At 66.7% G+C, this 24,866-nt stretch overlaps 2 protein-coding genes across 8 annotated transcripts in view; one reads left to right on the plus strand and one right to left on the minus strand.

Annotated features, from left to right (window-relative positions):
- DGKQ (diacylglycerol kinase theta) lies at positions 1–12,033 on the plus strand. Of its 3 annotated transcripts, XM_059923793.1 has the most exons (23): positions 1–298; positions 2,117–2,196; positions 2,925–3,024; positions 3,440–3,525; positions 3,606–3,731; positions 4,129–4,282; positions 4,360–4,431; positions 4,531–4,631; positions 4,735–4,988; positions 5,075–5,165; positions 5,284–5,338; positions 5,466–5,527; positions 5,835–5,985; positions 6,355–6,393; positions 6,991–7,106; positions 8,489–8,640; positions 8,841–8,989; positions 9,084–9,262; positions 9,545–9,645; positions 9,760–9,906; positions 9,999–10,110; positions 10,192–10,344; positions 10,651–12,033. In XM_059923793.1, the coding sequence occupies exons 1-23, from the start codon at positions 1–3 to the stop codon at positions 10,801–10,803; spliced, it is 2,931 nt and encodes a 976-aa protein (XP_059779776.1). In that variant the 3' UTR covers positions 10,804–12,033. The 3 variants fall into 3 exon arrangements, with proteins under 3 accessions (XP_059779776.1, XP_059779777.1, XP_059779778.1); XM_059923794.1 differs by lacking the exon at positions 4,360–4,431; XM_059923795.1 differs by lacking the exon at positions 1–298 and having other exon boundaries at positions 1,890–2,196; positions 3,486–3,525; positions 4,095–4,282.
- Positions 11,259–24,866, minus strand: part of TMEM175 (transmembrane protein 175) — a 26,879-nt gene continuing 13,271 nt past the window's right edge. For 3 of the 5 annotated variants that reach the window (XM_059923798.1, XM_059923799.1, XM_059923796.1), the window contains 10 exons: positions 23,815–23,975; positions 23,608–23,646; positions 21,903–22,000; positions 20,009–20,060; positions 19,847–19,882; positions 19,093–19,176; positions 18,571–18,735; positions 15,026–15,104; positions 14,774–14,909; positions 11,259–13,113 (listed from right to left, as the gene is read on the minus strand). In XM_059923798.1, coding sequence (XP_059779781.1) covers positions 12,456–13,113; positions 14,774–14,909; positions 15,026–15,104; positions 18,571–18,735; positions 19,093–19,176; positions 19,847–19,882; positions 20,009–20,060; positions 21,903–22,000; positions 23,608–23,646; positions 23,815–23,967 — 1,500 coding nt within the window. In that variant the 5' untranslated portion in view covers positions 23,968–23,975 and the 3' untranslated portion in view covers positions 11,259–12,455. The other 2 variants (XM_059923797.1, XM_059923800.1) reach the window with 2 other exon arrangements.

The raw sequence follows: 24,866 nt of genomic DNA on the forward strand, positions 1-24,866 counted from the left end.
ATGGCGGCGGCGGCCGAGCCCGGGGCCCGCGCCTGGCTTGGCGGCGGCTCCCCGCGCCAGGGCAGCCCGACCTCCAGCCCGGAGCTGGGCGCCGGAAGCCGCTCGCGGTCGGGGCCGGGGTCCGGGCCAGGGTCGGGGCCGGGGTCCGGGCCAGGGTCGGGGCCGGAGCGGGCGGGCGCTAGGCCCCTGGGCCCCGCCGCGCCGAGTCACAGCTTCAGGAAGGTGACGCTCACCAAGCCCACCTTCTGCCACCTCTGCTCCGATTTCATCTGGGGGCTGGCCGGCATCCTGTGTGACGGTGAGCGCCCGCGACCCCATCGCAGACCCCAGTACCTGGGCCAGAACGGGCACCTCACCTCTGACCTCTGCACTTCCAGCAATGGCCTCCCCAGGATAGAGCCCCTTGCCCCTCGGGGCAGGGGTGTGCCAGGCCCAGACCTCCCCGTGGAGGTGATGAGGACCAGCTCCTGCGGGGGTCTGGGGGCGTCCAGTGGCCGCGGCCCCTCCCCCAGGACGGTGGAAAGATCTGCTCCCTAGGCGCCCTCACCTGGCTTGGGATCCAGTGGGGAAAGAACGTCGCGGCTGCGCAGGGCAGGTGCAGTGAATGGGGATGAGGCCAGCCAACCCTGAGCAGGTGCAAGGGGCAGCAGTGTGGCCAGGCAGGGCTGGCCTCGGCCACTGGCTCCCCTGGGCTGGTGCTGGTCCATTCTCTCCTGGGTGCACACTGCTGCCCACAGGGTCTGAGTGCTGGCGCTGCCCAGGCTCAGACTCCCAGAGAGCTGGGCCAGGCCCGCCACCCCGAGTGTGACATGCCCCAACAGGGCTCACACCCCGCTGCCAAGCCGGCCTGGCTGGGTGAGGAGGCCCTCCCTCCTCTGGCTCCTGGGCAGCTGACACGTGTGCTTCCAGGGTCGGCTCTTCTAGTCCTCCTCGTTTCCGCAGGGGACGGGGCGGGGAGCCTCTGCCCTGCTCAGGGAGACAGGCCTTTGGCTCTGGGGACAGAGGGAGCACTCAGGCTGGATCCTGCAGAGGAGACCGGGCGCCTCACACAGGATGCCTTCTGCCGGGGGAAGTGGCAGGTCCCCCTCGTGGGTATGGCCTCTTGAAGGTGCGCACTAGGTCTGAGGGGCGAAGAAGCTCATGGAAGGGAAATGGGGGTGATGTGGAGGCCTTCACTGGGCAGCTGTGCGGACATTCTCCCCAACTCTGGAGAATGAGCTGGTGACCTCGGCAAGCAGAGGGGCCTGACAAGGGCATGGGAGGAAGAGCCCCTTCCCCTGCCAGGGAGCACCCAGCATGTGGGGGGAGCAGGGACCATCTGCATGGGCCAGAGGAGGAAGCTGGGTGCCGCCTGCCCGCAGCCGAGCCGGGCTGGGTGCCTCACCCGGCCCCATGCCTCCCCAGGATGGGTAGGGTGCCCCCTCGCTGCCCCTGTGGGCCTTGTGAGCATAGCTCACCACTGTTGGAGCCTCTGGGCTGCCTACTCCCTGGGCAGGGGCAGGTGCAGCCCTCACTGGGCCAGCCACCCTGCCTGCCTCGGGGGGCTGGGGGGATCCTGGTCTATCACAGACTGGCTGTGGTCTGGGCAGGCACATCGTACGTGGGAGGGGTAATTAGGGGTGTGTGCAGTTGTGGGGAGTGAGGGAAGGGTGTCCCTGGTGAAGCTGGTGTAGGGGGTAGGTAGAGGTGCAGGAGCTGGCCAAGTGCCCGCCTGCGCCCCCCCCCCACCAGCAGAGACTTGAAAGAACTGGGCCTGTGTGTGCGTGTGTGTATAGGGCACTGGACGGGGGACTCTTGGGACACCAGAACACACCGTCATCCAGGACGGTCAGAGCCACCAGGGCCCTGCTCCCCGCTCTGGGCTCTCTGGGGTGGGACAGAGGGTCAGGTTGTCTCCATGCCCTCTCCCTACCCCTATGACTAGGGTTAGGGTTAGGAAGTTTTGGGAGGGTGGGCCCACTGTGATAGGCCATCTGCCCCGTCACAGAATGCTGGCACCCTACCACGGCCCTTGGCAGTCCCACTGGCTGCGGCCTCCCTCCCGCGTGCCAAGACCTGGGGTCTTTTGATTCCTGGGCAGGACAGGGGCCAACTCACGGGGCTCTCATTCCCATAGTCTGCAACTTCATGTCACACGAGAAGTGCCTGAAGCACGTGAAGACCCCGTGTACGAGCGTGGCACCCAGCCTGGTCCGCGTACGTATGGAGCTTGGGCTACTGCATCTTCGGGGGGAGGATGCAGAGGGTCAGGGAGGCCAGCTTTTGTGGTGGGGAGTCAGGCCGGCATGTCGGATGGGGTGGGAAGTGGCCCAAGCACTGGGGGGCTGGGGTGGGAGTGTTCCCTTGTGCTGGTCTGGGTCCCTGAGCTGCAGACTGCATCCCTGCCTGTGAGCTCCTCCCAGGGCAGCAGCTGGGCCTCACTTCCCGATGGTTCTGACCCTGTCTTCTCCAGGGTCCCTGATACCCAGCACTGCCCCTCCTGCCTGTTGGTGGGCCTCCTCCACCTGTACTTTATCCGGGTGGCCCGAAATGTGGCCCGAAATGTATCACGGAGGGGAATAGGCCTGGGGGAGTGGTCAGCACCTGTGCAGCTGGATCAGGCCTGGGCAGGACCAGCTGGGGCCTGAGCTGCAGAGGGGGCTGTCTGAGATCACGGCCCAGGCAGCCCTGAGTTGGTCCTGCACAGGGAATGGGGAGGTCAGCATGCAGGCCAGTCCCCAGCAGGACCCCTTGGGAGCACCGAGGGGCTGAGGCACACACAGCATCCTGTTAATCGTGCTCGGGAGGACTGAGGGGTGTATAGCGGTCAGGCAGGTGGCCAGGGCTGCTGATGGGAGCTCCCTGGGACAGAGAGGAAGTGGGGCTTGGGGACCCGGTTGCCAGGCCTTAGGGCCCAGGCTGAGGCCGAGCTCTGCTCCTTCCAGGTCCCGGTGGCCCACTGCTTCGGCCCCCGGGGGCTCTACAAGCGCAGGTTCTGCGCCGTGTGCCGAAAGGGCCTGGAGGCACCCGGGGTTCGCTGCGAAGGTACCGCCAGGAGCCTGCCTGGCCCCTCTGGGGTCTAACTCCCTCCTCACCAGGGACCTGGCCTCTGCTGCCCAGGGTGGCCCAGCCCTCCCTGCGGTCAGGCGGTAGCTCTAGGGTGGGGTTCGGGGATTCTGGAGCTGCCCGCGCGGGGAGGTGGGGAGGCGGGTGCAGGGGACCGCAGGGGCGCAGGCTGCGTGTTGAGGTGGGCCCGGAGGGGAGAGAAGCGGAGAAGCTGGTCCCCATCACGCCGAGGGAGGGGGGACTGCTCCTGTCTCGCACGTCGTACCCCAAAAGGTTAAAGAATGTGCGGTCAGGGGAGGGGCGGCCCCAGACGGGAGCAGAGAGGCCGGCGAGAAGGGGTCTGGCAGGGTCGGTGGGCAGCGGCGAGAGACCCCTAACCCTGCCCGCCCCCCAGTGTGTGAGCTGCACGTTCACCCCGACTGTGTGCCCTTCGCCTGCAGCGACTGCCGCCAGTGCCACCAGGACGGGCACCGGGACCACGTGAGTGCGCTGGGCCGGGGGCCAGAGGGCCGGGGAGGTGGGAGAGGCTGCGCCGAGCCTGCTGACAGCCCTCTCCGCAGGACACGCACCTCCACCACTGGCGCGAGGGAAATCTGCCCTCGGGCGCGCGCTGCGAGGTCTGCCGAAAGACTTGCGGCTCGTCCGACGTGCTGGCCGGCGTGCGCTGCGAGTGGTGCGGCGTCCAGGTGGGGCGGGGCGGAGGCTCTGGGGGCGGGGCGGAGGCCCTGGGGGCGGGGCGGGAGAGGCGCGGGTCCGCATGAGGCGGGGGCGGGGGCGGGGGTCCTGGGGGCGGGGCGAGAGGGAGGTCGGGGCCAAGACCTGTGGGGCGGGCTGCATCGTCCAGTGGCAAAGCGGGATTGGGGGGGGGGGTCCTGGGGACAGCTCGTTTGGATCGGGATGTTTTCCGGTTTTTGGGGTGGGGTTCGGTTGTGCAGGGGAGACTCAGGGCTCTCTGGTTGGGGGTGGCGCCACCGGCGCGTGGGAGCTAAGTGTGGGCCCTCGGGGAATCACTGAGGGCCGGCCTGGACCCAGGTCCTCTCCTGTACCAGGACCCCAGGCTCGAGCCCGTGCCCTCTCCCCCAGGCCCACTCGGTCTGCTCCGCGGCTCTCGCCCCCGAGTGCACTTTCGGGCGCCTGCGCACCATGGTCCTGCCGCCGGCGTGCGTGCGCCTGCTGTCCCGCAACTTCAGCAAGATGCACTGCTTTCGGATCTCCGAGAGCACGGCCCCAGAGCCGGGTGAGCAGGGCGGCGGGGAGCGGGCGTCTGGGGTGGGGGCCGGGCCTTGACTGAGGCCAGCTGTGACCGTCCCACAGGGGAGGGAGATGACAGCGTGGACGGAAGCACCCCCGCCGGCCCAGGTAGAGAGGTGATGGCACTAGAGTCCAGTAAGTGCCCCTTAGCTGTGGCCAGCCCCCCATCCCATGCCCCGTTCCCCCATCCCGTGCCTCGTTCCACGAATTTGCACCCACTTCCCTGTGGCCCAGGCAAGCAGACTCTGAAGATCTTTGACGGCAACGACGCAGTGCAGCGAAACTACTTTCGTGCCATCACCGTTTCCCGCCTGGCCAAGAGTCAGGAGGTGCTGGTAAGAGGGACCCCGCAGCCGCCTCGCAGGCCCGTCCCTGGGGGGCTGCGGGGACCCACGGTGGCCTGGCTCCGCTCACGCCCACCCCCACCCCCCCTCTAAGGAGGCGGCGCTGCGGGCCTACTACATCACGGAGGACCCTCAGGGCTTCCAGCTGCAGGCGCTCCCCGCACCCGCGCTGGCTGGCGACACCGGGGCCTCGGGAAAGGTCTGGAGTGGTGGGACCACCCAGGAGGAAGGCAGTAGAGGCCCAGGGGCCCGAGACGTTCCCAGCGCCATTCGCATTCCCGAGGCCTGGATCATTTGCGCTCTGCCCCGCACCCAGGAGGTCCTGAAGATCTACCCTGCTTGGCTCAAGTGAGACCCAGGTCCCCGGTAGGGTCCGCGGCGGGAGGGAGGGCTGGGGGCTGTGCGACCCCAGCTCCTGAGCTTGTCCCCTGCAGAGTGGGTGTGGCCTACGTGTCCATCCGTGTGACGCCGCAGAGCACAGCCCGGACTGTGGTGCTGGAGGTCCTCCCGCTGCTGGGACGCCGGGTATGCGTGCTGGGCCCGCCCTGCCTGGCGTGGTGGCCCCATGTGGGTCTTCGGGAGGCGGGGGTGGGGGGGCGTTAGGGCTGGTCCAGGCCTGATGCCCTGAACTCCACCCCAACAGGCTGAGGGGCGGAAGAGCTTCCAGCTGGTGGAGGTACTCATGGGCAGCAGGCAAGGTGAGCGGGCAGCCTGTAGTCAAAACCCTGACCAGTCCTACCCCTAGGCGCCCGGGGTCCCAGGGCAGGTGCTTTTGGAGGTGGCCGCAGGGCCTGGGGCTAATAGTGGTGTCTCTCAACTCTGCAGTCCAGCGCACGGTGCTGGCGGACGAGGAGCCCTTGCTTGACCGGCTTCGTGAGATCCGGCAGGTGAGTGGGTGTGGACACTGGCCCCTGGGGAACGGCTGGCCTTTGGACATGGCTTCTACCTCGTAGAGAGGGAGTCTGTCTGCCCGTAGGACACAAGCCCATGCTGGCGGGCAGCTAAGCGTCCCGGCCAGCAGTGCCTCCCCTTCGCAAGTTCCCCGTGTGTCCTTCCTCTCCTCTCCTTTCCCATCTCGGTGGCGTTTAGCCCGGGGCGTCTTCCCTTCGGCCCCCTTTGTGGACGGGGGGGGGGGGTGGGGGGGTGGGGAGGCCCGTCCCCTGGTGCTCTGCTCAGCGGTCCCCCTCCCCGCAGACGTCCCTGCGGCAGATGAGCCAGACGCGGTTCTACGTGGCTGAGAGCAGAGTGGTGGCCCCACGTGTCTCTCTGTTCGTGGGTGGTCTGCCCCCCGGCCGGTCCCCCCAGGAGTATAGCAGTCTGCTGGACGAGGCTGTGGCCAGCAAAGGTGCGACTGCCTGGGCTGGTCCGGGCGCTTGGCCGGGTGGGGGGCAGGGCGGGCCTCCTGAGGGCGGGTGGGCGGGCTGGGCTGCGTCCCGCTGCTCCCCCGCGCCCCCCAAGCCCTGGCTGAGCCTTTGCCGAGCTGGTTCCTGGCCCAGAGGGTCTCTGTCCTCACCTCTGGGGCCCAGCCCCCATCACCTCCTCTGGAGTGGGGGGGCGCTTCCTGGGAGAGCTGCGCTGTTGGGTGGTGTGAACTCATTCCTGGCCTGGGAGGCCGGGTGGGGCTGCCTGGGGTGGCGGCCCTGGGTCGGGGGCCTGGGGGGCAGGTCCCTGGCGTCCGACCGCAGCCTGCCGCCCCACCCCCCCGTCTTTGCAGCTGACCTCGTGTCCGTGAGCCACGTCTACTCCACACAAGGTGAGCCGCCCACGGGCTGTGGTCAGGTTGGGTCCAAGGTCACTCCCTGGAGTAGGTGGGGCAGCCGTGCCCTCTTGCTCCGCCTTGTTTAGGACCCGTGGGCCGGGGAAACGGTGGTGTTTCGTTTCCTGGTTCACGGCTGTGATGCTTTTGCTAAAACGTGACTGAGGTGCAGAGAACGCTTTCTCCACAACCTCTTGTGCTCATGGGTTCCGTCTTTTATGGCGGGAAACGTCAGATCTCCCCAGTGGGAGAACAGTACCGTGAGGCCCGACTCCCCTCTGTGGGTCCATAGCAGTTACCAACGTGCTCCGTGCCTCTCGCGGGTCCTGGGGGGTGCGTGTCTGCTCCACCCTGCCTCCAGGTGGCCTTGCTCTGTCCACCCGGCATCTCCTGTCTCCGAGCCCGGCTGTCCTTGGGGGCTCCCCCCGGGGTAGGGAGTCACGCACTGCGGGGACGCCTTGGGACGGGCTGGCCTGAGGTGGGCCATGGCCAGAACGGGGGCCATTCGGCCGCGGGAGGAGGCGAGGCCCCAGCCCAGACACCGTGTGGGTGGGGGCAGGACAGGTAACCGAGCTCACGGCCCACCTGCCACAGGTGCCGTGGTGCTGGACGTGGCCTGCTTTGCGGAGGCCGAGCGGCTGTACATGCTGGTCAGGGACACGGCTGTGCACGGCCGGCCGCTGACCGCCCTGGTGCTCCCGGACGTGCTGGTGAGTGGCGCTGGGGCGGGGCCTGGGGCCATAGCTTCCACGGCCAGATTGTCTAATACTTGGTCAGCTGGAGCAAAGTCCGAGTCTGTGTGCACGGCTGATTCACACCGAGGGAGGGGCCCGAGGTCCGATGGTGAGAGGCCTGCACGCTGGCTGACTGGCCCTGCAGCGGCCGCCTCGTAAGGGCTGGCCTGTGTTTGTGACTGTGTGTGCGGCCCTCGCAGGGTCGTGGGCCCTGGCCCCGCTTTTCCCGCCCTGGAGGCCTCTGGAGCCCTGCTCGCACCCTGGGCCTCCTCCGGCCAGTAGGTGATGCTCCCTGACCCTGGAGGCTGTCCCAAAGCCCCAGCAGTGCCCCAGGCCCCGCCCTGCGCTGTGTGCCCTAGTACAGCTTCTGCTCCTTGGCCCTGCTGGCCCCCAAGGAGCCCCCGAGGTGACCTGACCCCAGTTCAGGCCCAGCAGAATTAGAGCAGAATGAGTTCAGGGTCTGTGCCTGGGTGGGCCACGTCTTCAGGTTTCTGCTGCCCTGTCCTACCATCCAGACAAGGAGGCGGCCACTGCAGGTCAGGGTCCCCCTCTGCCGGCTCCACGGGCAGAGACGGGTGGGTGATGCCGACACGCACTTTCTCTCTCCCGGCAGCTGCCTGCCCTGGGGTGAGCAGGTAAGTGGTGACCGCAGGCAGCTCGGCCCGGTGGCTCACACATCACCCCAGTGTGTCCTCGGCCTTGAGCCACGGCCGAGCCCGTGTGCGGCCGCTGCCCGCTGTGTCTGCGCCTGTTTGTCTCCTGTCACCCAGCAACCCCCATTGCGGGGACCCCAGCCCTTGTCCTCACCACGTGGGGACCCTTGCTCCCTGCCCACTCTCGCAGGCGCTGTTTCTGCCGTTGTGTTTGGGGGCGGGCTTTGTCCCGTGGCCCAGGGGAGGTGTGGGGCCGCCCTGTGAGTCGGGCTGCTCCTCCTGACTGCCGTGTGGGTGGGCGGGGGCCTGGCAGCGGGGTGGCTCTGAGAGGGGCAGGCGGGGTCCTGCGTGGGCTTCCAGCCTAGGCTCGTGGGCCACGTGGGTCTGGCGGTGGGCATGGTCTGAGGACACATGGCGTGGCAGCTGTGGCGTGGCCGATGTGCTCAGAGCTCCAGGCTGGCCACTGTCTTCCTGCCCCACTGGCCAGGGGTCTGTGGGCGCCCCTTCTGCTGTGGGATGCAGCCCGAGCAGGCAGTGGAGAGGTGGGGTGGCCGTGTGGCCTTTCTCTGGAGGGGCCGGCCCCAGACTGGCTCAGGCAGATGGGCTGAGGGTCAGGGGCTGCCACTGCCAGGCCGCGTGCTGGGGGAGGCCCGGCTCTGTCTCCGGGGGCCGGCCAGCCCACCCTAACGCAGCCCCATCTGTCAGCACCTGAAGCTGCCCCCAGACTGCCGCCCCCTGCTGGTGTTTGTGAACCCCAGAAGCGGAGGCCTCAAGGGCCGCGACCTGCTCTGCAGTTTCCGGAAGCTGCTCAACCCCCACCAGGTCTTTGAGCTGACCAACGGGGGGCCGCTGCCCGGGTGAGCCTGCCAGAAGGGGTGCCTGCCCGTGCCCGCCCCCCGGCCAGCAGGAACAGGTTGGGGTTCGGTGGGTTGGAACCCTCGAGGGCACCCTGGGTGGGGATGAGCTGCGGCCCCTTCTGCCCCGGGGGTGACCTCCTGTCCCTGCTTGTTCGCGGCCGTGGCCAGTGCCGGGACACGTCCTGTCTCCCTGCCGCCAGGTTCCACGTGTTCTCCCAGGTGCCCTGCTTCCGGGTGCTGGTGTGTGGCGGGGACGGCACCGTGGGCTGGGTGCTCGCCGCCCTGGAGGAGATGCGGCACCGTCTGGCTTGCCCAGAGCCGGCCGTGGCCATCCTGCCCCTGGGCACAGGTGGGGCCAGCTGGCACGCTGGGGGATGGGGCCCCGGGCTTGGCGGGGCGTGGGGTGGCCGTGGAGAGTCAGCGTGTGTCTTGCCGGTGTCCAGGGAATGACCTTGGCCGGGTCCTCCGCTGGGGGGCGGGCTACAGTGGAGAGGACCCGTTCTCCGTGCTGGTGTCAGTGGACGAGGCGGACGCCGTGCTCGTGGACCGCTGGACCATCCTGCTGGACGCTCATGAGGCCGGCGGTGGGGAGAACAGCGTGGCAGACGCAGAGCCCCCCAAGGTACCGGTGTGCCCGGGAGGGGGTGTGGCACCCGGCGGGTGTCTCTCTACCACGTCCGTCCAGGTGTTCGTCCTCGTCCCAGCCATGCCTTGGCGTTGGCGCCAGCGCTGTCCCCTCGTGGACACGGGTGCCGGGCCTGAGGATGGCCGGCTCAGAACCTGAGTGTGGGGCAGTCACTGGACAGAGCAGCTCTGTGACAGGAGGCCAGGCCCACTGCGGGGGCGGCGGGGAGCATCTGGTGGGGGCCGACCGGGGCCAAGGGAGAACGCGTCTTGTTCTCAGATCGTGCACATGAGTAACTACTGTGGGATTGGCATCGACGCGGAGCTAAGCCTGGACTTCCACCAGGCGCGAGAGGAAGAGCCCGGCAAGTTCACGAGCAGGTGCCATGGGGCAGGGGTGGGCGTGGGGCTGGCCCTGGCGACCCTGTACTTCCTGGGGGTTCACCAGCAGTGGCCGGGGGCTGGGGCGCCCCGTGACTGTAGGTCCCCCGCCAGGTTCCACAACAAGGGCGTGTACGTGCGGGCCGGGCTGCAGAAGCTCAGCCATCCCCGCGGCCTGCACAGGGCGCTCCGGCTGCAGGCCGAACAGCAGGAGGTGGAGCTGCCCAGCATCGAGGGGCTCATCTTCATCAACATCCCCAGGTGCCCGCACGCGGGGCTCCCGGGGCCCCGGCTCCCCTCCAGCCTCCCGCCCGGCCTCCCTCTGACCTGTGTGCCCCTCCCTCTTGGTGCAGCTGGGGCTCGGGGGCCGACCTGTGGGGCTCCGACAGTGACTCGAGATTCGAGAAGCCGCGCATGGATGACGGGCTGCTGGAGGTGGTGGGGGTGACGGGCGTCGTGCACATGGTGAGCGCGGGGGCGGGGGACCGGGGGGCTGGGCTGTGGCGCCGCGGCCCGCTGAGCTTGGCTCCCCCTCTCCCCAACCAGGGTCAGGTCCAGGGTGGGCTGCGCTCCGGCATCCGCATTGCCCAGGGGTCCTACTTCCGTGTCACCCTCCTCAAGGCCACACCTGTGCAGGTGGACGGCGAGCCCTGGGTCCAGGCTCCCGGGCACATGATCATCTCGGCCGCGGGCCCGAAGGTACGCCCGGCGTGGGGTGGGCAGGGGGCTTGCTGCCGGCAGGCCTCGGCTGCGCAGAGCGGCTGGCATGGCCTTGGTGCCCGGCAGTCCTGCTGCGGCTGGTTCTTCCCTGACTCGGGGAGGTCATGGGGCTGGATGAGGCCAGCCAGCCCTTAGGGAGCCCCTTCCCCACAAGCCGCGGTCACAGCATGCCCCGCTCTTTCCCCTTCTGTAAGATGGGCTGAGATGGCAGCAGCCGTCCTAGGACCCGGCACCAGGTGGCCTGCAGTATTGCACAGCCCTCAGACCTTGCCTGTCTCGGGACAGGTCCACATGCTCAGGAAGGCCAAGCAGAAGCCCAGGAAGGCGGGGACCCCCAAGGATGTGCGAGCAGATGGGGCGCCTGCCCAAGGGGGACTCCAAGTAGAGGCGGGTCCTGGAGCAGCGCTCGCTGGTGGATGTACTCGCCCACAGCCCTGACCGTCCCCGTGCCACACAAACTGCTGGGTGGGCAGTGGGCACTTCCCCTCTGGCCTTCGTACCAGTGATGGGTGGGCACGGGGCTCTCCGGGGCCCAGGCCACTGTCCTGGAGGGCACGCACTCCTCCCCGGGCCCCTCGTGCTGCCCCTCGCCTCATGCCCCTCGTGCTGCCCCTCTGGCTGCTCCTACAGGGCAGCTGGCTCCCTGGGCCCTGGGGTTGCCCGGCACAGACACGGGACACCCTGGCCACGAGCTCTTTGGCCTCCCCTCTCCACTGAGGGCTGTCCTGGGGGACATGCCTCTCCAGGCCCGGGTGGTGTCTGGCCGGCCCAGCTGGAACCTGGCTGGTGGCCCCGGAGCGACAGGGCTGGGACGGGAGGGCCCCGAGGAGGCCAGGTGGTGCCCAGGAGGTAGCAGGAGCCTGGCTGGGAGCCCAGAGGAAGTGAGGAGAGCGTGCAGCGGGAGCGGCTTTAATCAGCAAGGTCGACGCGGCACACGATCATCGCGGCACTCGGCCTCCCACTCGCAGACAGTCAGCACACGGGTGCCGTGTCCGCTGCTGGGCAGACGGGACTCGTATGGTCTCCGTGCTTCTCCACGTGGAGACTTGGCGACGCAGGATGCAGACGTGGCTGTCTGGCGGGCCACTCGCAGAGCCCCTACCACAGAGCCCCCGAGTTTAGCCGGCCCAGATTCCCGACTTGGCCCCCTGAAGAGCCCGACCCCAGCTGCCTGGGAGCCCCCAAACCCCCAGAGAAGGGTCCACAAGCCCCTCTCCTGATTGTCTGGTCTCTTTGCCTTTGGCGCTGTCTTGCCGCTGGGCCCTCGCACCCTGGGTGGTGGCCTTGCCCTGACATTCGGCCTCAACCTCAGACACGGCCCTGCCCAGCCCTGTACCCACCAAGCTTGTGCCAAAACTGCCCAGACACGTGCATCGGAACAGCCGTGGGTGGCGGCCCGTCCTCGCCACGTGCCTCTAGTAGCTGGTGTGTGTCCCCCAGGTTTGCGTCCCCGGGGGCGGCATTAGCTTTTGCTTTGCGGGCCCCGTCGGTCGATAGGAACTGTCTTGTAAATTGTGGTTCAGGTGGACGTGTCCTCTGTGAGTAAGCGAGTGTGTGCGCCCGGAGGGGCTGTGTGGGCTCTGCACCCCTCCCTCGTGTGTAACTTATCACCTGAAGGTGACCGTAATTTATATCTGGGACAAATATAGTCTGGGCATCCTGTCCTGCTGCCGTCTCCTGCGTCTGTGCCTGAGGCCAGTGTGTTGGGGGAGGAGGGCTGGGATGTGGGGGCCGGTTGGGCAGCCCAGCAGCTGCCAGGGCCCTCTGCCCGCGGGACGCGGGCTGAGTTGCAGGACGTGCTGCCTGTTGAGGACCCGGGGCCACGTCGCACACCCACACCCACCACGGGGCTGCGGCCCCAGCTGCCACGGAACCACCCGCCGCCTGCGGCCCCCCGCGGCTCATCTCCACTTGGTCGAGGCAGACAACAGGCACGTGGGACACAGTGACGCTCCTGCGAGACTCTTCTCTGCAACAGTGGAAGACAATCTGAGGGGCTGAAGTAGAGCATGAAACTTCACAAGGAAGACAAAACCTGAGGCCGGGCCACCCGCCGGACACTCGGACCTCAGGCGGGGGCCGGGGCCACGCTAGCAGGGAGCAGGGAGGAGCGGGGACTGCGCGTCGTCCGCGGCCCCCGGCGCCGGCCGGGCCAGGCCCCGCAGGCCCCGCAGGCCGGCCAGCGCCAGGCGCACCAGCAGCCGCGACACGAGGAAGGCGAAGGGCACGGCGATCTGCATGGCGTGGAAGATGGCCGTGCTGAACCTGCTCAGCACGCAGGAGCAGGCGAAGGCCAGCAGGCTGGCGCAGGGGTACAGCACGAGCTTGGCGAACATGAACGCGTGCTCCCGGCCCCCGAACCGCGCCGACGGCTGCAGCGTCTCCCCCTCCTGCAGCAGCGCCGTGGTCCAGATGGCGAACTGGAAGATGCTGGCGAAGAAGATGATGGCGCAGCTGACTCGTACGCTCTCCAGCTCGTCGTGGGGCCGCCTCGCGAAGGCCGACGTCTGCTGGTAGGCCAGGGGCAGGCCGCCCACGAAGGCCAGCGAGAGCGTGTTGAGCAGCCCCATGGGCTGCGTGGCCTTGCGGATGTGCAGGAAGAGCGAGTGGTGGGCGAACCAGAGCAGGCCCACCGTGGCGAAGGAGCCGAAGTAGGCCAGGAAGTGCGGCCCGGATGCACCCAGCGCTGCCACTAGGCTGCCGTGGAACTTCTCCTTCACGTCCTTGGAGTCCGGGACGTTGTCCTCACTGAGGGGTGAGACACACAGCATCTGCAGCGGCCCCACCTCGGGCGTCCGTTCCGGGCTGCCTGCCCCCACCCTGTCCCAGCCCCTGCGCGGGCTGCTGGCCCCCCGCACACTTGAACTTCAGATGAACGAACGGCATACACTGAGATTCCGCGGATCTGTGTTCACACACACAGCGCCGTTCACCTGAAGTTCAAATTCAACTGCAGCCTGTGTTTTCTTGGCTGACCGCAGCCCTGCCCGCCGGACCCCGGGCTGGTGAGCGGCATGGGCCCTGAGCCCGCAGCCCCTCTGGCGCCCATGGGTGGGTGCTCCTGAGGTCTGCCCACCGTCCTGCAGCGGCCCGACCACTTCGGGAGCGGTCCCACAGACCTGAAGGGCCTTTGCCTTCGAGGTCCTCAGATTCCTGGGCAGAGCTTTATCGTAAGGAGCGATTCTAAGGCACATCCGGCCCAGGCTTCTCCCCACCGAGGTGACGGGGCTGCCGCCCTGCGGCCACGCAGCCCAGACACACCTCTGTGCCCACGATGGCAGCTGCATGCGTGCTGGTGGGGCTGGGGGCTTCCTGGGGATCCCCACCTGGGTTCTCGGGGCTGTGGCTCTGGGTGCAGGAAAGAACCCTGACCGCCCCCCCGCCCCGGGGGTTCCCAGCCATAGCTGGTCCTTGCTGCCACCCAGCAGGGGACCCAAGCCAGCAGGGGACCCAAGCCAGCATGGCCCTGGCCGCAGGGCAGAAGCAAAGCCAGATCGCCCCAGAACCTTAGGTCTACGTCTCAGAGATTGGTGCCAGTGGACATGTGCTCCCAATTTGTAAAAATTCACAAATTACAGTAGGAAAAAGCTACTAAGAGAAATTTAGGAGCATCAAGACCTTAGGTGAGGGGCTTCCCTCGTGGCGCAGTGGTTGAGAATCTGCCTGCCAATGCAGGGGACACGGGTTCGAGCCCTGGTCTGGGAAGATCCCACATGCCGCGGAGCGACTAAGCCCGTGCGCCACAACTACTGAGCCTGCGCTCTAGAGCCCGCGAGCCACAACCACTGAGCCCACGTGCCGCAACTACTGAAGCCTGCGCGCCTGGAGCCCGTGCTCTGCAAAAAGAGAAGCCACCGCAATGAGAAGCCCGCGCACCGCAATGAAGAGTGGCCCCCGCTCGCCGCAACTGGAGAAAACCCGCGCGCAGCAACGAAGACCCAACGCAGCCATAAATAAATAAATAAATAAATTTATATTAAAAAAAAAAGACCTTAGGTGATCAGTTACAGAACATAAAATCAGAGCATTTTAACGTTAACGAAATAAGAATGTGCTGAAGTATGACCGAGGAATAAAAGGCTTTAGAAAAAAGATGGAAGACTCGAAAAAGCAGCAGATAAAACACTGAGAAACAAAATTACAGCAACGAAGGCTGGAACTGTGACAGACTGCAGAGGCCGCCCGGCCGGGCAGAAGAGCAGCAGGGAAGGGAAGAGGCGGGCTCGGGGCAGGAGATGGACGCGGGGGGCTGGGGGCTGCCCGCCCTGCGTGGGCAGCCCTGGGAAGGAGGCGGACCGGGCCCTTCTCAGGTGGGTTCTCAGGTGGGAGCCCCTTGGGGAGGGTGGGCCGGGGGACCTCGGCGCCTTTGTGGGGCTGGCGGAGGAGTCTCGGCCCGGCGGGTCCTCACCAGATGTCCAGGATGAGCAGCGTGGCCACAATGGCGTAGACCCCGTCGCTGAAGGCCTCCACCCGCTCCTTGCTGAGCGGCTCGTGCAGGTCGAAGGTGAAGATCTCCAGGCTGCGAGCCGGGGGCTCCCTGGGGCCTGTGGGAGGGGCGGCCAAGCCCTCAGGGCCTCGGGCCAGCTAGGAGGCCCCGCGGGGACGCCGCCTGCCTGGCCCGTGCTCTGCGCCCCACACTCCAGCCCCGCCTGGCACCTACCCACAAGCCTGGCTCTGCACCAGCCGGCGGCCTTGCTGACGTAGGGCAGGAAGATGACTGTCGCCATCAGCAGGTACGACTGCACGAGACAGGGCACCGGGCACGTCAGGGCGCGTGGTGCCTTCACCGAGGGGCCCAGCCAGGAGTCCCACCCCAAAGCCGCCCGCCCGGAAGGGACTGCAGCTCGAGCAAGAGGAGACGAAACAGGTGAATCATCCGTCATCAAGACGGAAGCCTTCTGTGCACAGAAGAACATCACCGGGGGATGAAGAGACATCGCACAGGACGGAGATGTTTGCAGGCCACACGCCTGATAAAGGGTTACTAGCCAGGCTTCATAAGGAGCCCCAACAGCTCCACGACGGAGAGACAGATAAGCCAACTGAGAAACGGGCCACGGACCTCGACTGACATTTCTCCGAAGAAGAGAGACGCGGCCCCGACACGTGTGGGCAGGCGCTCAGCACCACTAACACTCGGGGAAACGCCAGTCACAACCACGAGGAGAGCAGTGCACACCGTGGGACGCTCCCAGCGGGAACAGGAAGCGGCTGTGCTGGGCCGGGGCGGGGGTGGGGGGGGGCGGGGAGGGGGGTTGGGTGGGTGGGTGGGGGGCGGCTGGAGCCCTGTGCGCCGTCGGTGGGAATGTAAATGGCGCAGCTGTTGGAGAAGTGTGGAGGTTCCTCAGAAACTAAACGGGGAATTGCCACAGGACCCGGCAAGTCCACTTCTGGGCACACACCCAAAAGCACGGAAAGCAGGGGCGCACCCATGCTCACGGCAGCCACCGAGTGTCCGTGGGTGGGTGATGGGGCCCATCCACGCGGTGGGGCACTACCGGCTAATGAAAAGGAAGGGAATCCTGACACCGACGACGTGGATGCACCTTGAAAACATGCCGAGTGAAAGAAGCCAGACGTAGAAGCCTCCTATTTCATGATTCCATTTATATGAAGGAACCAGAATAAGCAAATCCCTACAGACAGAAAGCAGACTCGCAGTTTCCCGGGACTGAGGGGTAGGGAGACAGGGAGTGGCTGCTCATGGGTTCAGGGTTCCTGTCTGGGGGGGATGAAGAGTCCCAGAACCAGCGGGAGGTGATGCACGGCGACGTCAGCGGTCAATGCCGCCGAGCTGCACGCCGCAGATAAAATGGTCACAACGGTCAATTTTTTGTTACGCGGATACCCAATTATTTTAAACAGGGAGGCTGGCGGGCCAGGCATGCTCCCGGGCCCAAGGTGGCCGCAGAAGGCTCCTCGGCCGGTGGCCCCCCTCAGTGAAGGGCTTCCACCCCGTCCTTCACAGTCATGCTTCAAGGTCACCTGGCACCTGGCCTGGTGAGGGGACTCAGGAGACAACGGGCACCTCGGGGACAGACGGGGGCAGCCAGCATCACAGCTCTGCTTACGACCTCCGGTCTCCACATGTCAGAAGACCACACCATACACGTCACTCAACACACACACACCAAGGCGGGGAGTGTCCCAGGTGCCTGGCAGGTGAGCGCAGAGGCCCCGGGGGGCGACGGTGGCCATGCAGGATTGGCGCGTGTGGTGTGTGTGCACGTGCGCTGCGGGGTAGGAGGGGACAGAACAGCCCGAGGGGGAACCTGAGTCCTGGGGCGGGGGGAGATCTAAATGGCCGTGGGGACCTGCCCAGGTCTGGAGGAACAGCAGGCACAGGGCGCTGGCGTGGGAGGCCCTGGGCCCCGAGTGTCACCACGGGAGGAGGGCGGTCCAGAGGGAGGTCAGGATGGCCCGGGCCAGGGCAGCGAGCAGTGGCTGGCCCTGGAAGGTGGGCCCCACACAGCGTCCCAGATGAGGGAAGGGGCTGGTGAGGACGCCTGCAACGATGGCCGTGGGCTCGTGGGGAGGCTGCAGGGGGTGGGCCTGGGGGCCAGGAGGCTCTGACATGCCTTGTCTCACAGGGGACGAGGGGTCAGACCCCCACTGTGGGGAAGGAGGGGGAGGGATGGAGAGGAAGGGGCAAAAAACGCAGCACAGAGAAACGACCGACCGCCCCCTCTGAGGCCGCAGACCTCCCAGCCCCACCGAGGACCCTCCTCTCCCCAGTGTGGCGGCCCAGCGCCCGCCTCCCACTACTGCCACCCCGTGAGGGTGTGCCCACTGCCCAGGCTCGTCACTGCCCCCGGCACCGCGCTGGGCCCTGTCTGCCTGCTCCAGGCCCGGCCAGTGGGCACGGCCCCCGCGGGCCTCAGCTCTGCCTGCTTCTCCTGACCCAGGCCACACGCACCACATCCCAGCTGTGCCCTCCGTCCTCCATGCGACGACCCTCACCGCCCCTCAGCCCCTGACCTCGTCCCCAGAGCCAGCAGGGGCTGTCCCACCGGAAGCCCGGACGCAGCGGGCCCCTCAGTCCTGCCCTGCCGTCTCTCCGTGCCGCCCCCTCGCCAGCCCCACCCTGGGACACCCTGCCTGACCCCGAGGGCCCCCGCAGCATCCCTCCCGCCCGGAAGGAGCGGGGCCCACCCGAGAGGCGCAGCCACTGTACGGCGAGGGGACAGAGCAGAAGCCCGAGGCCAGCCCCCACCTCACACACCAGCGTCCACCCTCCCCTTTACCCACCCGTGGCCTGACCTGGGGTGCCCTGGATACTGGACCCCAGCCCCCAGCTCCATCCTCCAGGGCGCGGCTCTGCAGGCCTTGCCATCCTGTTTGTTTTAAACTTGGAATTCTCTTAAAACACTTACTAGGTGTTTAAAGTAACGTTAACCGTTCATTTTTTCACACGTCTTATGATGCTTTGGGTTTAAAGATTCACTTTACTTCACTAACGCTCAAGTAAAGGCAGGAGCCGTGCATCAAGCTTCTACAACCAGCTCTGAGACGGCGGCTCGTTAGGATTTACCTTCCTTCCTGGATGATGGAAGCTCCACCAGAACAATATGCCTATCAAGTCAGCTGTGGGCTAAACACAGGGTGTCAGCCGGCTCAACGCCTGCAGCTCGGCTAGGACGGAACCCCCGTATACACTATTGATACCATGTATAAAATAGATAACTAAGGAGAACCTACAGGGAACCCTACTCAATGCTCTGCGGTGACCTAAATGGGAAGAAAATCCAAAAAAGAGGGGATACATGTGTATGCAGAGCTGATTCACTTTGCTGTACAGCAGGAACTAACACAACAGTGTAAAGCAACTACACTCCAATAAAAAGGAGAAAATAAATAAGTAAATTTTAAAAAAAAAGCACAACCTGCAGGCTCGAGGGCACCGTGGATGGAGTCCCGCCCGGCTCTGCCCGCGCGGCCGCCGTCTCTCCCTGGACGCTGGGGGTGCGTCCGCCCGGCCCTGGCCCAGCTCCACCCACGCCTGCACCTCCCTCTTCTCCACTCCAGTCTCTCCTGCTCTGGAGTTTCTCTCTTCACTTCCTCTCTCTTCCGGCGGCTCACGTTCCTACGCAGGCACGTCTTTAGAAGGTGCACGGCCTCCCGGGCCCACTGGGCGTGTGCCATGTTCACCCACGCGGGCTCCTCCCTGCAGAGCAGCCCCCCGGTGGGCCCCCCACCCCGACTCACCACTGGGTAGAAGAAGAGGGAGAAGCCGGCCGCAGCCAAGCACAGCGCCGGGCCCCGGAGAATGATGCCCACGATGTGCTGCCGGTAGAGGGCCCGGTGGGCCGAGCGCTCGATCTGGGGGCTCAGCAGGTGGGGGAAGTGGAAGGCGTAGACCACGATCAGCGCCTGCGGGAGAGGCGGGCTGCAGGGTGCCAGCAGGGTCGGGTGGGGCTCGCTGCAGGACGTTCTGGGGGTGCGGAGCGGACGGGAGCCCTCGCTCTGCTCTGGGGGTCAGGTGTGGGTCTCAGAGAGCCCCGCCCGAGGGTGCCGGCGGCCCCATTTCACTCTCTCTCCACGTCGGCACAGGAAGCTCAGGCCCCGAGCGTCTCTGGCTTTGTCCTGCTGCAGCCCACGCGGGTGCCCCGTGGTAGGCGCTGCGTGGCGGGTGGCGTCTGCACAGCTCCCACCACGGGCGGCCCGGGCACGCGCTACAACTCCTGCTCCACGAGGACGGGGTGTGGGGGCGGGGAGCCGGTGTCCTACCTGCACGGCCCCGACGGCCATCACACACACACAGAACAGGAGAATGCCCAGAGGCACCTCGGGGAAGGCCACCATCAAGGAAAACTGCAGCCAGAAAACCCCCAGAATCAGGACCCGCAGGGCCGCAGGGCCCGTGAGCCCCGGGCGTCAGCTGGGCTCTGCCTGGTCAGCAGCAGAGCTGTCTTGGGTGGGAGCGGCCTGAGCCCTGGAGGCATCTCTCTCACAAGAGCCATTCCACCCAACGCTTGAAGCCTTTAAAGCTGCAAGCTTATCAGATTCATAAAGACTCCCCAGACCCCAATTCTCTGCGATGTGCTCCGTACCCAGAGCCCCGCTCTCTGTCAGAATCAGAGGGAGCTGCGGGGTGAGGAGATGGAGGGGTCACATGCTGGGGACGAGCCCAGGTCGGCCAGGAGGCCATGGGCTCTGGGGTTCAGGCAGGAGCCGAGAGCCTTAGGGAGCACGGAGAGGGCGCCCCTCACTGCGCCCTCGGAGGCCAGGCTGGTGTCTCTGCCCCTGAGAGCCCTGCTTGGGGCCCTGGAAGCCTCCCCACTCCATCCAGCCCGGAAACCCAGGGTCGCCCCTTCCCCCGGAACCTTCTCTCCTCTCTGCAACCCCGTGGTCCAGGCCCTGGACCTCCCAGTGGTCTGAGAGCTTCTGAGAAGGGAGCATCTTAGGGTCAGAGCCCTCCTGCCCAGTGGAGGGCAGGCTGGACCCCCAGGTGGAAGTGGGAGCGGAAATCCCTGTGACTCACCGTGAACGGCAGGAAGGTGATGGTCATCATGCAGGCCTGGGAGGGAGGGAGGAAGAGGGGCTGAGGGCGGCGTGCGGGGCCCTGGGAGTGGGCGCGTCCCAGCCCGCACACCCAGGGGCACCGGGGAGCTGAGCACAGGCAGAAACCAAAGGAGAAACTCACCAGGTTAAGCAGGGCAAGCGTATCGTCTATTTTCCCAACAACTTGGAACAATCTCAACAATTTAAGGAAAACAGGAAAAGTCATGCTGTCAGTAAACATGGTTCTAACGGCATCAAATACAGACACTCATACAACAGAGACGGTTTCACACCGAGACGGGAAGACGCGGACAGAAGCCTGAAAACGGAGTCAGGAAGCAGGCAGAGCTCCCGAGGCCCCAGCCCCTCCCTGGCCCCCACACGGTCCCCTCAGGGTTCTGACCCACGAGGATGTGGCCTTCTCCCCCCATTGGGGAGGTCTGCACCCGGCCAGGGGCCAAGGGCGGCCAGGAGGCGGCCTCAGGGGCCAGGCACTTCTCTAAAAGTCAGAGGTAGGGGCTGTGGCCCCGAGATGGCAGCCGAGCCCCAGACCCACGGCGGGTCTGTGCCGCTCTCAGAAGGCGGGACCTCTGGCAGAGGGGGGTGGGCTCCGCTGAACAGCCCGCAAATGAGGCCCGTGCGGCCCTGTCCACTCTGCAGGGTGGGCGGGGCTAATGGCGAGCCGGCCACGCCAGCGGCCCACACGGCCGCTGGCAGGACTGGACAGAGGTGGCTGTGGCCCCCCTGACTCTCGCCAGCCCTTGGGTCTCTTGCTTTCCGTGAACAAGGAGGCAGGAGAGGAAAGCCTTTAAAGAGGGTCACGTGTCCCCACCAGCAACAGCCACTTTGCTGAAAACAAGTATGTGGTGTATAAATGTTCAGAGACACTTTTAACCCGAGGGCCGCTGCCTTGTAGGCTCCTGGCTTCCTGCATCCCCATCAACCCGCCGGGGAGCATTTTGTAACCGAGATGTCAGCACCCCAGCCCATCCCCACCCATCTCCGGGGGCCCTCCTGGTCCTCCCACCCCATCGGGGGCTCAGGTGACGCCCACAGCTCTGGGGCCCTGTCCCCCTTGGGTCCTAAGGAACCTTTTCCTCGTTAACAGAGAGCCTGGGCCCTGGAGCGTGTGTCCCGAGGCCTCACCCTCCTCACCAGAGTCCAGGGACCAGGACGGAGGGGCCGTGCACAGCATGTGCGTCACAGTGCAGCAGAGGTGGTCAGCCCACAGCCCTGCCCTTGCCCTGCCCGGGCTCACAGCAGCCCGAGCAGTGCTGCACCCGGCACCCCATTCATCGTCCCAGCCCTGGGGTGTAAGCCCTGTTGCTGCAGTGTGCAGAGGAGAAAGCAGAGGCTTGAGGGAGGACTCGGCAGGGAGGGCTGGGGGAGGGGAGGGGAGGGGACGGGGAGGGGAGGGGGAGGGGAGGAAGAGGGGGAGGGGAGGGGGAGGGGAGGAGGAGGGGAGGGGGAGGGGAGGGGAGGGGGAGGGGAGGAAGAGGGGGAGGGGAGGGGGAGGGGAGGAGGAGGGGAGGGGGAGGGGAGGAGGAGGGGAGGGGGAGGGGAGGAGGAGGGGAGGGGGAGGGGAGGAGGAGGGGAGGGGGAGGGGAGGAAGAGGGGGAGGGGAGGGGGAGGGGAGGAGGAGGGGAGGGGGAGGGGGAGGGGAGGAAGAGGGGGAGGGGAGGGGGAGGGGAGGAGGAGGGGAGGGGGAGGGGAGGGGAGGGGAGGGGGAGGGGAGGAAGAGGGGGAGGGGAGGGGGAGGGGAGGAAGAGGGGGAGGGGAGGGGGAGGGGAGGAGGAGGGGAGGGGGAGGGGAGGGGAGGGAGGAGGAGGGGGAGAGGCAGCCCACTAACGTGACCCCTTGTGACTCAGCCCCGGAGGGCAGGGCTGCCATCCACCCCGAGGACAGCTCATCAGCACTGAGTGCACCCCCACTGCCACCCTGACCCTCAGCCAGGGCGAGGACACACCTGCTGGGCACACACCCAGCCAGCCACAGTGTGGCTGCCAGCCCGGAAACAGGCCCCAGCCTGCCCGTACCTCGTATGTGCCGCCCAGGCCGCGGTCACGATGAGGAAGGTCATCAGGTACACAGCGATCCTCGTGGCTAGAAGTTTCTGGACACTCTTGTCAAACTCCTGGAACAGAAGAGCATCAGCATCAGACGGAGATTCACCCACGGCAGCCGGCGGCCCCGCCCCCGGGCACCAGGCCCCGGGGGGCCGGAGAAGCACCTGGGAGCCCTCACCTCCCCCCACCAAGGCTCAGGCTCAGTCCCGGGCTGTCCCTGAGGCCCCTCCGGAGGCTCCCCATCTTCCCAACATGGCAGGCCCCCCGAAATGCCAGCTCTGGAGGCAGAGAGGATTCGTCGAGCCTCTCCCAGGATCCCGGCGGGGTGGCCACAGGCCGTGCAGCCACACGAAGTCACGGCGTCGCCGGGTAAGTGATCCCGAAGCAACTGCGAGGCCTGGCGAGAGGGCCGCGGTGTCTGGACGCCAGGTGATGGGCTGCACGGGAAGCTGGGCCCCCAGGCCGGGGGAGGGTTTAAGCTTCGTCAGCAAAAACTCCACATGCAAAACCGGTGCCTTGCCCGTGTCTGCTGGTCGTCTGAGACCACACGAGCAGCACCGTTTCCAGATCCCTGGGTCCTCTGGCCTTGATGAACCTTCTCCTTCGTGTCAGGAGGGTCCTCGGCGCCTTCCCTGAAGGAGTCTCCCTGCCACTGCGGAACCTTCTGGCTCAGAGCCCTCTCGTGGGTCAACGGAGGTCACGACCCCGACCGCAGAGAGGCAAGGAGCTCCAGGCCCGCGCATCCCATCACCCCCCGCATCTCACGTGCACACTCACCACCCTGTTCTGAGACTGGTGGCACCAAGGGCCCCAGAAGGTTCTGGAGCAGGCACAGCCAGGAGAGCGTCGAGGCCCCCGGTGGGCACACGGCTTTCCTGAGCTTGGCCGGAGCGCAGCCCCCAGGCCCCCTTTGGGGAGGGGGTACCCCGGAGCAGAGGAAGCTGCACGGGGCCCTTTGCTCACCGCGCCAGGTGCCAGTTGCCAAGGTCAGGCTCGACCATCATTTCTGTTTAATTCTCATCCAAACCCTACGAGAAGTAGCGATATCACCTCCCGCAGGTGACTCCCGGCAGTGTCCAGGCTAAGTGTGCTGGTTGGGCTGCAGCCAGACCACGGCCACACGTCCTGGGCCAGCACTGTGCATCCTGGAGCCCAGAGGTGACCCGTGCTCGACGTGAGGGGCCCAGAGAGCTGTGCTCGCACACACACACGCCCACGAACTCCGAACGTCTCCCGGAATCACGTCCAGTTTCTGAGGTGCTGCGATGTGTGGCTATTTTACTTATAAAATGGAAATATTCCAAACTGACTAGCAATGGAAAAACCTCGTTTCCCACTCACCTCCCTGCTCATGGCGCAGGCCCACGCCCGGCAGGCCGGCCACCCTCTGCTCCCCAAGCACCTGCTCTGAGGGGCACGCCAGCGTGACGGACAGACAGCCCAGGGAGCTTCCCCGCGACGCCGGCCGCCACAGTCCGCGCCAGCCTCCAGGCGCTCCTGCCTTTCTCAGGGCTCAGCGCGAGGGCACCGGGGCTGGATGGCATCGCTGGGGGACGCGGCGGACGGCCTGGCCCTCCCAGCCAGGTACGCCCGAGCGGAGCCCGGCCTCGAGCTCGGGGCCTGCGCCTCCTGGACCCTCGCCCGCACACCAGACACTGCAGACTGTCCCAAGTACCTGTTCCGGGGAGATCTCCGTGTGGGTCACAGGCAGGATCTAGAACAGACACAACACGAACCCAGGAACACTTCTTGGGCTGGGCACTGACTGCTCCCTGGATGCCACGTGCCGGGGACTCAGGCCAGTCGTGGGCTGCTCCTCCCCACCCCCAGCAGCCTCGGGGCCCCGGGTCAGGGCCCGTGCTGGGTGGGGCCCCGCACGGACCATCACGGTGGCAATGATGGACAGAAGCGCGTCGCTGAAGCTGAGCATGCGATGTGAGTGCTGGGTCCCGTCGGCCATGTCCTCGTCCTGTGAGCCCGGGGGGGAGGCTCCCTGCCCATCCGGGGCCGGCTCTGGGGTCCGGGGCCCAGACATGGTGGAGCCTGGGAAGAAGCACAGGTCTGAGTCCGTGGGGTGCTCCTGGGGGCCATGACACAGGGCAGGGGGCCCTAGGAGGAGCCACCCGCTGGGCGGGGCTGGGCAGAGGGGCCCTGCCGCTGCTTCCTCTGCCCCGTTCTCCTCTCCCAGGCAGCCTTCGAGAAGAGGGGCCTGTGACCTGGGAGACACACCCTGTGACTGTGTCCCCTCTAGGGACAGGAGAGGCAGGCGAAGGCACACGGCACATATGGTGGGTGCTCCGGGGCTGGGCGTGACACTCTTGACCCCAACCAGACACCGCCGTGTCCCTGCTCCCATTGCACCCTGCGTCACAGCCATGATGCGACCTTTGGGGGAATCAAGACCCTGCGTGGAAAGCCAGCTGCCCCAGCTGCCCCGGCTGCTGCCCCACTGGAGGGCGCGCTCGCTCCTCCTGTTGGCAGGCGGCCTGGGGGACTGGTCGGGCACCCGCCAGCGAACCCCCCATGGCAGAGCTCCCTGGACAACTCAGTATCAGAGGTGGGCTGGGAAGACAAGTGAGGTGCCAGCTGACGGGGCTCCGGGCGGAAGAGATGCCAGAGCCTCCCGGGAACGGAGTCGGGGCCCCGCAGCGGGAACTCCAGGGGGGCAGGCCGTGGCCCCGGTGAGGCACCAGGCTCCTTGCTGAAGGCGGAGCGCGTTCTCTGCCACGGAGCTGTGCCTGGGCAGAGGGACGGCATCGAGAGGTCGGGAAAGAGGTCGGGGCTGGAGTCACCCGCAAAGGCTCTCCGAGAGGACGAGACGCCCCGCGGTGGCGTGGGGGCAGGACTGCGCCGAGGCGCCCGGGAAGGAGCAGGAGGCGGGTCCAGAGCGCAGGATGCCAGGGCTCCTCCAGGACGGGTGGCCCGCGCGGTGAA

This window comes from Balaenoptera ricei, chromosome 5, assembly GCF_028023285.1.
Source record: "Balaenoptera ricei isolate mBalRic1 chromosome 5, mBalRic1.hap2, whole genome shotgun sequence".
NCBI classification, from domain to species: Eukaryota; Metazoa; Chordata; class Mammalia; order Artiodactyla; family Balaenopteridae; genus Balaenoptera; species Balaenoptera ricei.